The 11,727-nt window shown below is 34.2% G+C and overlaps 1 protein-coding gene across 1 annotated transcript; it reads right to left on the minus strand.

Annotated features, from left to right (window-relative positions):
• Positions 1-399: 399 nt before the first annotated feature.
• LOC134277542 (uncharacterized) lies at positions 400-2,083 on the minus strand. The gene is made up of 2 exons (XM_062759867.1): positions 1,461-2,083; positions 400-555 (listed from the first exon to the last, which is right to left on the minus strand). The coding sequence occupies exons 1-2, from the start codon at positions 1,945-1,947 to the stop codon at positions 482-484; spliced, it is 561 nt and encodes a 186-aa protein (XP_062615851.1). The 5' UTR covers positions 1,948-2,083; the 3' UTR covers positions 400-481.
• Positions 2,084-11,727: the final 9,644 nt, after the last annotated feature.

Here is an 11,727-nt window from a genome sequence, read left to right on the forward strand (position 1 = left end):
AAAAAAAAAAAAATCGAAATTGACATATTTTCTCACCTTCCTGGGATCTCTATGTAACCCATAATTTAGAGTCAATTACTCATTTTGTGGCAGATGTGACAACAAGGTTTTATCGATAAACTGTGCATCATCTTAAAAGACCCCCCGAATCAGGGACCAAAAGGGAGCATTACCATAGACCATTATGTGAAATGCGAATCAAATCATTTAGATTTAAACCCTACCAATCTCATCAACACCCAGATTGGCCCAATAACATATAAGAATCGAAATATACTTAGTAACAGCATAATATAGTTTTCATTGTTTTTTTTTTTTTTTTTTTTTTTTTGTTGATTTAGACTGAATGACCCACTTCTCAAATATATTTATATATTAAATTTTGTTTTTATTTTTTGATTCACAAATTAAAATTCACCTTTTCTTTCTTTTTTGCCAATATTCTTATCTTCATTTTGTGTAGTTTAAAGGAGGTATTTTCTTATATGTATTCTTCTTCACTCCACCAAGTTGAAATGTTGTTGTCTTTAGGATTTTCTTGCTTATCGCACCCCTCTAAAGAGTTTACAATGAATGATATTAATGATATTAAAACTCAAATGAAAATGTAAAATACATTTTCAGTTAAATATTGCAAATGTGAATTAGAAAAAAAAAAAGCAAACTTGAATTTTTTTCTATCTAAAGCAAAAAATGTTTAATGAGTCTTGTTCGAGTATATATTTTTAATTTGGCTATATTTATTTTAAAACAAATAATAATACTTGTCAGATAGCCCTTGTTTGCATCTTTGTGTTATGTATATAATTATCTATCTGATAAATTTCAGTGAATTTACTGAAATTATAGTGTGTCTTTGTATTTGGACTTTCTGAAGTGATAACCATATAGTCCTGTATTGTGTAAAAAGTAAATGTACAATTGTCTCATATACCTAACTCTCAGGAATAACTAATCACATACTCCTATTCCTGTACTTAAGGAATCATCTAGTTAGGAGAGTATGCCAGGGCATCAACAATAGTGGGAAACATGGGATAATTTGCATAAAATGGTAGATTTAAACTTTAAAAATGTATACATAGACTTAAATAACACGAGGACTTCCATGTCAATTTCAATAATCCTCACCCAATGACATCAAGCACCTAGGCAGCCGCACGAGATTTACATGCACATTTTGCCTCCTTAGCGTCAGACACAGAGACAGATGCGCACGAGTTTTGTATGCATTTTAGGCCTCCTTAGCTCCTGACTTATCGACCTGCCTAATTTACATTCCGGCAGAATTATCAAGAAATAAACTCTGACAACTTTCAAAGAGTTATCGCAGAGAAAAAAATTAGACATGGAAATATATATAAATCAACGCAGGTATCTACATATCTAATTACAAAGGCATTTCAGAGAGATTCTGTCTGTACATTTGAGTAAATATTCTGATTTATTAATCAAATTACCTTCTAGATTGGCCTGCTGTCCTCTTATGTAATACCTGTATACAAATACCTCATTGCTGTTTTTTATCCCAACCCAAAGAAGATGAGATTTGCTATCATAAACCACGCTCTCGGGTATTTTTATTCCTTTTTGGTCTATCGGTATCAATGTCAGAAATCCCCCATCTTTGTCAAGCATCTGTACCGTTCTGGTCCAACAATCACACACCAGAATGTGTGACAGCTCATCAGTGCAGATATTTCCTGGTTCAAATCCGGATGGATGTCCTTTGTAGGAGAATCGATGCCTTCCTTCACGATCTGTCACCACTACGGCATTTAGGTGTAAATCTGACACAATAATATCTTCATTGCGATTTTCTGTGATGTAAAAAGGTTTACAATACAGTTTCTGTCCCTCTGTTGTATTTTGTATAGTCTGTATGAGATGTCCAAATTCATTATATCTCGTAACCTTCGCGTATGTATGTACAACAGTATAACACATTCCGACTAGCAAGTTTGCATTGATGAGGGAGCAGAACACACAGCGTGGTTCCCATGGCTTTGTGAACTGTACCAATGTAGACTTCGTTTTATTATCTTTCGATTGTTTGCAGATGTTAAGTTTCCTGTCTATATATATAAGATCACCAGTAATGTTCACTGTGTGTCCTCCCCATACAGCACCTTTATCTGGCAGATAATTTAGTTTTTCTCCTTTAGTGTTTATCAAAATGAAATTACTTTTTCCACTTATCCAGACCCGATCTGGTTTGACAAAGGAAATGTGATTTACACTTTCAATATCTGTAACTCTGAAATGTGTGTATAACCGGGGTGAAGAAATCGCTGTTCGCACAATTTCATTGTTTAATTTTCTATTTTTACTGATGGTGATTGTTAATTCACACATCAACATTTTCACATCCTCCATTTTGATTTCCTCAGTCAGGAAACGTAAGGACTGATGTGTAATATGAGGGGTGTTTTTCATCATGGGGACAAAGATTTTCTTTTCATCGACATCTTTTCTGGCGAAGAATCTGTATATTTTTCTTATTAGTTCTTTTGATCTATGTATCCAATCATGTTTATTACTTGTCTTAACATCAAAGATGCCAGAATCATTGAAATTCTTTACGTAAGGTAAAGTTGTTTTCTTCAGGAATAAAAGGAATATTACCGGTCTAGATCTCTTTCTTAAGTGTTCAATTTTATGCTCAACCTTTTCTATAAAAGCAATGTAATTGTTCATTTGTCTCTTCTGTTCTTGTAAACTATCAAGGGCTATCTTGAATTTGCTTTTTGCATACTCAAAAGTGCAAATGTGATTCATTACTTTCTGCGTTTTTGTCGACATCTTGGTTCGACAGTTGGCAATCTCTGTGTGACATAGCGTTATATTAGCTTTGATTTCTTTCAGGATAAAAAGGCTGGCAGAGAGATTCTTACTTCTTATGTTTTGAATGATTTCTCTGTGTTGTTGACGGCTTGTTTCATATGCTATTCTGATGTCTAGTATTTGATGTTTTCTATGTAGTATGCATTGGTCACAGACGGGAAGTTGACATGAGTGACAATACGTTTTATAGAACTCTTGCGGATGCCTTTTACACTTTTCTTGTTTGAAAAAGTGTTTATATTTCTCACGGTAAATCACAACATAATGGGATATAGAATCTACATGAATCGCGTGATTCTCTTTACACTGTGAACAAAAGTCATGTTTACACTCTGTACAAAAGAATCCTGCGTCCCTGTTGCACTGTGAACACTGTCGTATTTTACACTGGGTGGAAAATCCTATTGTGAATATAAATGGTGTGAGTAATTTTTTGGAAATACAATCTGCTGATATTGATTTAATAACATAATTTGTACAGATATAAATTCTAACAATTTCAATTATTTTAAATACAATATAAAATTGTGCATTGAATTCTGAATCTGATAATCTGAATGTTAATTTACCATTCAGAAGAATAAAAAAATCACACAGGCATAATGGAAGGGTATGGAGATAACGAATCGTATTTAATATCAAAGTCCGTAAAACAATAAACACGTAGGAGCAGAGCAAACACGGATCTCCAAAATATTAGAGGTTGGATCAGGTGACATGGAGTAGTGAGCATCCTCTGCCGACCCGTCAAACTCACCGAGTGCTCCTTGTTATGATCAGGAAATAACGAAAAAAATCCGTCGTCAATTCAGTGTATAAATAATGGACTAACGATAAGTATAAAAAGCGTCAGTCAGCATTTGACTCAATGATAAATTGTATTAGTTTACAAGGTCATTGTCGACCACAGAACTTACAAAATGATGACTTCAAACGAGACTGCTTATATTCTTGTTTCATTAACTTGTTTGTCAATAATTTACCTCCATTTAGAAATTGTTCATACCTTGAGCACATTCTTGCGTATCGAATCAACTAAAAGAGGTAAACTCCGTATGCAGGTGATGAAGGTAAATTGCTGCATAAGTAAGTAAAGTTGACGATAGAAAAGTTAAAGCCATCACGTTTATCTTAGAGCTTGGTTGTTGGATTACCATTAATATCTTTTTCAAGTAAAATATCCAAGTATGAAACAGATGTGTCAGAGTTATTGGTATCTTTCATCAAGCTCACCAGGATGTATCGTATCGAATAAGGAATGGAAATTACCATTGTTAATTGACAATACATCGTCGAACTGCGAAGCACTTTTATACAAAGTTTGTGAGTAAAATGGTATGAGTTTACACATCGCAAAATTCTGAAAAGAACGTTTAATTCTTATAATTCCAATTACGAATTTATTAAAAAATTATTAAAATTATTTCACTTTGAGGCCTCCATTAAATCACTTATTTATGTACTGCGTATAAGAATACTTATACCGTAAAGAAATATTAAACGTAATCGAGATGGATATCGATAAAATTCAACTAAATTATCAAAACAATCAATAAATAAACATAAAAACTCATCGATTGTTGTTTAGGTCAACAACTATCGTCAATAAGAGTATACTCCAGAATAAATCGTCCTTGACCATTGCCATGTTGACATTAACGACAACGTTCAAAGCGAAAATTGCAGAGTGAAGACGTCCTCAGCTTACTCTGGTTTGTTAAAAGATTGAGGAAAAATATAAGCCTAGGATGTAAAAAAATGAATTTGATACTTCTAAGGCAAGAGTCTGAGGTACGTTTCTTTGCCCTTTCACGTACCTGTACAACGATACCAAATGAGCTCATTTGCTTCGTTTTAGATCGAACGTCGGGCGATTTTAAAAATTCACACTCGTGATACGACAGTGACATAAACATAATATTATCTATTTCGGTCCTGTTTGTCGACAGTTTTGTTTTTATTTTATTTCAAGTTTCTTGTAATCATGATTTGGCTAAACAAATTAGACGTTACCTTTTTCATTTTTTTTTTACAATAGCCTAGAAGCTTGGTCGAGAAAGTAGTTCTGAATCAAAAAACTATCCAGGTGTAACCTTTTTTAGCTTTTTGATCAAAATTTGTCCGTTGTCTGTCGTCGTTGTTGTTGTTGTCGTTGTCGGCGTCGTCGTTGTAAACTTTTCACGTTTTCATTTTCTTCCGAAGAACCACGGGGCTAATTTCACATAAACTTGCTACAAGGTACCTATGGGTGAAGGTAATTCAAGTTTTTTTTTCAAATGAAGGGCCAAGCCCTATGGAGATATTCATGAATTAATGAAAAATTAATAGCATCTTTTAAAAATTTCTTCTCCAGAACCATTGGGACTGGAAAGTTAAAACTCATGTGAAAGCATCCTCCGGTAGTGCAGATACAAGTCTGTTCAAATTATGTCCCCCAGGGGTATGGTGAGGCCATGATGGAGGGTTCAAAGTATAACAAAGGAATACATAGGAAACATCTTTAAAAATCTTCTTCTCCAGAACCACTAGGCCAGGAATGACGAAACCCGTGTGGAAGCATCCTCACACTGAATTGACGACGGATTTTTCCATTATTTCCTGATCATGACAACGAGCACACGGCGGGTGTGACCGGTCTGCAGGGGATGCTCACTCCTCCATGGCACCTGATCTCACCTCTGATGTTTCGGAGGTCCTTGTTTGCTCTGCTCTGATTTTGTATATTGTTTAATGGACTTTGAGATTGAATACTGTACGTTATCTCCATATCCTTCTCAGGTAGTGCAGATTTAAGTTTGTTCAAATTGTGACCCCCAGGGGTAGGATGGTGCAACAATTGGGGGCGTCAAAGTTTAATTTAATTGTGTTATTCTGTACTTTGACGTTCATGTACTACAAATACATGTTTGTACACAATGGTGAATGGAAATCCTTAAGTATTAAATGAACGACTTTTGATGAAACAAACCCAAAAAGCAGAGAAGATGTTCAGAGAATTTATGCATTTTCACTATACAAACATAAGAGCCCCACCCTAACCCTGAAACCCCCAGCCAAGGGCCATGAAATTCACATTTTTGGAAGAGACATTTTGCTAATCATAGCTATGTACTTGGTTAGGTTGTTTGACACTAAGGAGCCGAGAAGATTTACAAAGAATAAAGCATTTTGCTATATAATCAATAGAGCCCCACCATAACACTAGAACCGCTGACCCTGGGGCCATGAAGCAGCCTTATTCAACAAAACTATGCACTTGGTAAATTTAAATCATGCCAAGGGGCAGCGATGAAAAATTTCAAAGAAATATTGCATTTTCACTATATAATCTATATAGCCCTGCCCTCGCACTCGAATCCCTGAATCTGTAGCCACGAATTTCACAATTTTGATAGAGGACTCCATGCTGATTACAATCATTCCAACAAATTGACTGTTTGATGTCTAGGAGTAAAGAAAAAGTTTTTAAAGATTGCATTTTGTGGTTTTAGCTCTAACCTAATCCCCCCCAACAGGCCTCATGGGGACAGGGACCATGAAATTCATTTTTTTTGTTTCCCGTCACCCAAAGATGCTTTGCGCTAAAATTTGTTGAAATTGGTTGGATTGTTGCAGAGAAGAAGCTAAAAATGTTAACGCACGACGCACTAAGCTTACTCAGGTGACCTAAAAATGTACGCATCAATTGATGATTTAAAATACACACCGATAATTGAAAAAAAGGCATGGCAGGTTGACCAAAATTTTGTTTTTATCGACAAAAAGAGCCTCCCTCTATGCAATAGGCTTCCAAAATTATTTTCTTCAATATTGTTTGATTGTTTTGGCTTTGACACTTTTTCTCCGGCTGCCTATATTCTTTAAAAAGCAATGAAGCGACTTTGCCAGATAGCACAGTAAATGATAAAATCAATTTTCAGGAACAGTGTATAAGGTATTGATTGGGATGTTTTTTTGTTCACTTGACAAAACGGTCACATCTTATGAAGTAAAGAACTTCAAGTAAAGAGTAAGGTGTATACCTGTATACAGTATCCTGTTCATCAATGAACATTGATACAATCAACAAAAGAGTGAGTTAACATGAATACCGGTATGACAAAGCCACACGCCATTCTGAATGTACTAAGATAATATTCCATGTGTGATAATGTATTCAAATTCAATCCCCATTTCTTCAAATGTATAAAATTATTATTAACAAAACTTTTGAGACCAAAAAAAAAAAAAAAGAAAAAAAAACCTCGTAATTTTTTAATTTTATTAAAATATATATTTTTCGTTTGTACTGTTTGAATGCTTCTCAGAAGCATAAAATTTCAGTCTTTGTGATATTTTTGAAAATTGTAGAAATTTTACCTAAAGTACATTTTAATGAAAGGTGAAATATCAAAATAACAAAGAAAATCTTTATATGCATTTAATGGAGATTTAAAATTTTCACTTTTTTTCTGATTGTTGCACTATAGGCACTTCACCCGCTTTATTCACCCAAGTTCTTTCAAATTCTTATACATACTAGATCGGCATTAAATTTCGAAAATGTTTATGTAAGTAGAATTGTGACAATTTTCGAAAGAGCGCATACTTATTCAGGATTGTATTCATCAGTATTCTATCACCTAAGTTGGCTTAGGGCTTTGCAGTACTCACTCCTTGATTGATAAATATGGCCCTACGATAACCAGAATAGGTTAGTCATTCTAAAACGGAGCAGCAGTATTAGCCTTGAGGCTAGGGAGGTTAGAAGAATTGTGGGTTGTCCTGAGGCCCAAATATTGAAGATTAAAACCATACTTAAACCCTGGAATATGAATTCACAATCAGAGTATCCAACTAAATGTTTACATAAATTTTGTACAAATGTAACTTGATTAGTGTTGTACCCAAAGAATATATTGAACCATTACTTTGAACACCCGATACTTGGGTGGTTAGCTTCGCACCTGCTGCATGCATGTCTGTACTTGCACTTAGGGAAGAAAGGGCAACTTACTCCCTTGTTAAAATGATTACAATAAAATGCCAAAGTACGGTTTGGATTGCTTGGGTAAGAACTTTGACTTTGAGAAGAGGTTCGATTATACGTTTGAATAGTTTCGTCCTTGTTAGATATGTATAAAAGCCAAAATTCCTGATTAATTTGACCCCATGACAACTGGGGCTGGTTGGCCATTTTTAAACGAAATTGCTCGTCATATTTAAACCAATTATTTGACCTAGTAGCAGCGATTCTGATATCTCTGAGATACTTGAGTAGTTCTTGAGCCCGTGTTGGAAATTTCTCCAACATTATGCTTGTAAATATAAATAAAAGCCGATGTCCACTTATCGATTGTGAGAATGGTATTTGTTTTTGGTTTCACAATGCATAGCCGCCCTTCTTTAATTTGTATGTCCCCTTGTGATTCATAATCTTGTAATTCACAAGCTGTTTTAGTAAGCAGTGAGAGATCTATAAATTTGCACTCCCATATTTGTTTTTTAATTTTCTGAGGGACGTGTGAACCTACGGAATCATAACAACTGATATCTTGTAGTGGTTGACTTGAAAAATTTGAATTTGACTCACCGCTTCCACTGGGGATTCCAGGGATGCTTTGTTCTATTTGTGGTGTCAACGTCGGTTGTATAGTATCGGATGGCAGAGGAAGTGCGGGAATTCCATCAGCGCCTGTTGCCTCGGCCGGGGCCCGGCGTGTTGGCGAGAGATTTGTCCTGGGCCTAGTGCTTTGCCTGCACCGGTGCCCTCTGCCTCTCGATGGGGTTCCTATAGTCTCCCTCCGCTTCCTGGACGCTCTTTTGGTCACTGACGTTCTAACTGGTGGCATAATTTCGGTTCTGTGGACGTGATGGCCTTTGATTACTTAGTCTAGAAAAAAGCGTCTGGTTTCAACAATTTGCTGGTTTGAAAAGGGGGATAACTTCCGGTGCACATTTATGATTAACTAGTACGCAGTTTGACTCGTAATACATCTTTGTATATTCCTGATGTAATACCTTGTGTACACTTCGGCCCAACTACCAAACATTAAAAACCCTGTCCTAAATTAATAATTTACTATTTGATATAAAATCAAACAATCTTGATTAAATTTCGAAAATGTTTATGTAAGTAGAATTGTGACAATTTTCGAAAGAGCGCATACTTATTCAGGATTGTATTCATCAGTATTCTATCACCTAAGTTGGCTTAGGGCTTTGCAGTACTCACTCCTTGATTGATAAATATGGCCCTACGATAACCAGAATAGGTTAGTCATTCTAAAACGGAGCAGCAGCAGCAATACTTATGTATGTAAAATTCTTGAGTAATGGTTGTGCCAGTGTAGGAAATTCCTCTAACATTATGTTTGTAAAATAATGATTAAAGAGGAGGTCCACATATTAATCGTGAGAAAGGTATTGCTTTTGGGTGTTAAAACGCACAGTCGCCGTTCTTTGCCTTAAAAGTACCCTTAAACTTAATAATCCTGAAATTCGCAAGCGGTTAATCAATAAACTGTGAGAAATCTTTGAATTTTGGCCGCCAGTGTTTTGTTTTAATTTTGGGGACGTGTAAATCCGGGAAATCGTGACAACCTGGGGTTGGGTTAAATCTGACTCACCGGCTTTGGGGGCGTTTGTGTCCATTGTTTAGAGTGACAATGTTGGCGCATATGGTGGAATTTTCACAGATGATGGAGTAGGAGCCTAGGAATGAATTCTAACCATCGGCTCAGCGTGGATGTGGTGTAGTGGAGAAGTTGTGCATTGTGTGCGTCGCATCTTTTGTTTATTGCTTCTTTCATACTGATGTTCCCAGGCTTTCTTTTGCTTCCTAAATTTTCTTTTCGTCACGTTTGTCTTCACATTATTTCTTGCTCTGCAATATGGACGGTGCTTGTTCTTTTTAAGCGTCCTAAAAAGCATCCTATTGTCAGTCAGTGGTGATATTGAAATTCATCATTTGTTTAAGAAATGCTTTCTAGTGGGAAAATTGATTTTTAGAGATGACTAAAAACATGTCAAAAAATAGTCATAACTTTTTGGAATTAAATATAAAATAAAGAGCAACCAGTACTTCTCAAAATAAATATGACCTTATGTCATCACATTATATCAAGTTGACAGGTATAGGCGCACTTAATTATCTCGTAATTATTTTAATCCGACACATATTTTGAACTTCCAATAACAAAACATGGACATTACCATTCTTTCTTTAATATTGAAGGGTACCTTTCTATACTATCCACACGTCTTTCTAAACCACTAAATACAATTTGATGATACTTCACAGATTCTTTCATTCACATAATGCCATGTTACAACATGAATTGTAATAACAGCGCGAAATGTAATGAACCTGGATTATTACATTTTGCGTTATAACATTTTGCGTCGAAATCAACGCAGAATGTAAAAACACAAAATGTAACATTACGCTTTAATGTTTATTACATTTTGCGTCGAGATCAACGTAAAATGTAATAACACAAGATGTAATAACATTATTTTGGATCATTATATTTTGCGTTGTTACATTTTGCGTCGAGATTAAGCAAACGGCAAGGACGCAAAAATTAACAACACACTAACAAATAATAATATTGGAAAAAATAGCTTGGCCTAATTAAATGATTTACTATTTGATATAAAATCAAAATTTACTGAAAATTTACGTTTTACATGTTTGTTGGAAACGACGTAAGAGACAAACTACATGTAGTCATTCAAACAAGTGGATATTATTGGCTAAGAATATATTTAGCATATTGAAAATAAGTATAGTTTTTTCACCATTTTGTTTTGTTATTACTTAACTCAATATTTTTCTAACTGAGCAAAGAAAAAATTATTAATATCCTTTTTTAAAGATAAATTACAAATCAAAAGCCTTTATGTATTTTTAAAAGAAATTACGTAAATGGATTTCAGAAATGGTCTTTCACCAATTCAAATTCTTGATTTTTCTGTCTTTATGAGATCTTTATCTTTTGCGATGAACATGAAAAATGTTATTTGGTTTACTTTTTAATTTCAACTAAGGTATGCCCTTGCGATATTGAAATTTGTTTGTTAATGATTTACTTTCAGCACTGTTACAACGCGAAATGTAATAACAATGCAAAATGTAAAAAACATGAATTATTACATTTATTATTTTGTGTTGTTATTACATTTCGCGTTATAACAGTGCTGAATATAAGTCATTAACAAATTTCAATATCACAATTTTTTGATTATTACATTTTGTGTTATTACATTTTGCATCGAGATCAACGCAAAATGTAATTACATGCTTTTTTCGTTGTTACATTTTGCGTTATTTTATTTTTACTCTGAAGACAACGCAAAACGTAATAAAACAATATGTGATAAAATAAAATATAATAAATTTTTTTAAGTTTAACAAAAAAACATGAAATTGATTCAAATATATATATGTAGCCAACATGGGAATCACGTTATTCAAAATATTTAGAACTAGAACAATGTGACCAACGTTAGGGGTTTTACAGACATAAATACATCTTAATGTATCGTTTTTTCTAACTCTGAATTTAGTTATATTTTAAATACACTGTTCTTAATTATAAAGTATTAATTTAACTTTTATTGTCATATTTTTTAATAGTCTTATAAAATTTCTAACCAATAACACATATTTAATTAGGTTTATTGAAAGCTCTTGAAATGCATGTTCGGCATGTGAACTTTGGTTAACAAATAAGAGGTGTATGTGTGTGTAAAGCAAGAAGGGGTAAGGAAAGGGAGGAGTGTTAAATTCGTAAGTTTATTATTGTATTACTGTGGACATGCAGAAACAATCCATTTTATTATTGGATGGGAAGAAAGAAATAATTTCGTTTTTGTTTGTCTGCAATGCTGGTGATTTGC

The sequence above is a fragment of the Saccostrea cucullata genome, unplaced genomic scaffold, assembly GCF_032062105.1.
Source record: "Saccostrea cucullata isolate Sc308-1 unplaced genomic scaffold, CSIRO_AGI_Scuc_v1 ctg955, whole genome shotgun sequence".
Taxonomy (NCBI): domain Eukaryota; kingdom Metazoa; phylum Mollusca; class Bivalvia; order Ostreida; family Ostreidae; genus Saccostrea; species Saccostrea cuccullata.

Coding starts and splice junctions, on each gene's coding strand:
- LOC134277542 (XM_062759867.1), bottom strand. CDS start 1,947: ATGTGTTATACTGTTGTACATACATACGCGAAGGTTACGAGATATAAT. Junction 556..1,460: donor ACAGCAGGCCAATCTAGAAG/GTAATTTGATTA, acceptor TAAACTCTTTAG/AGGGGTGCGATAAGCAAGAA.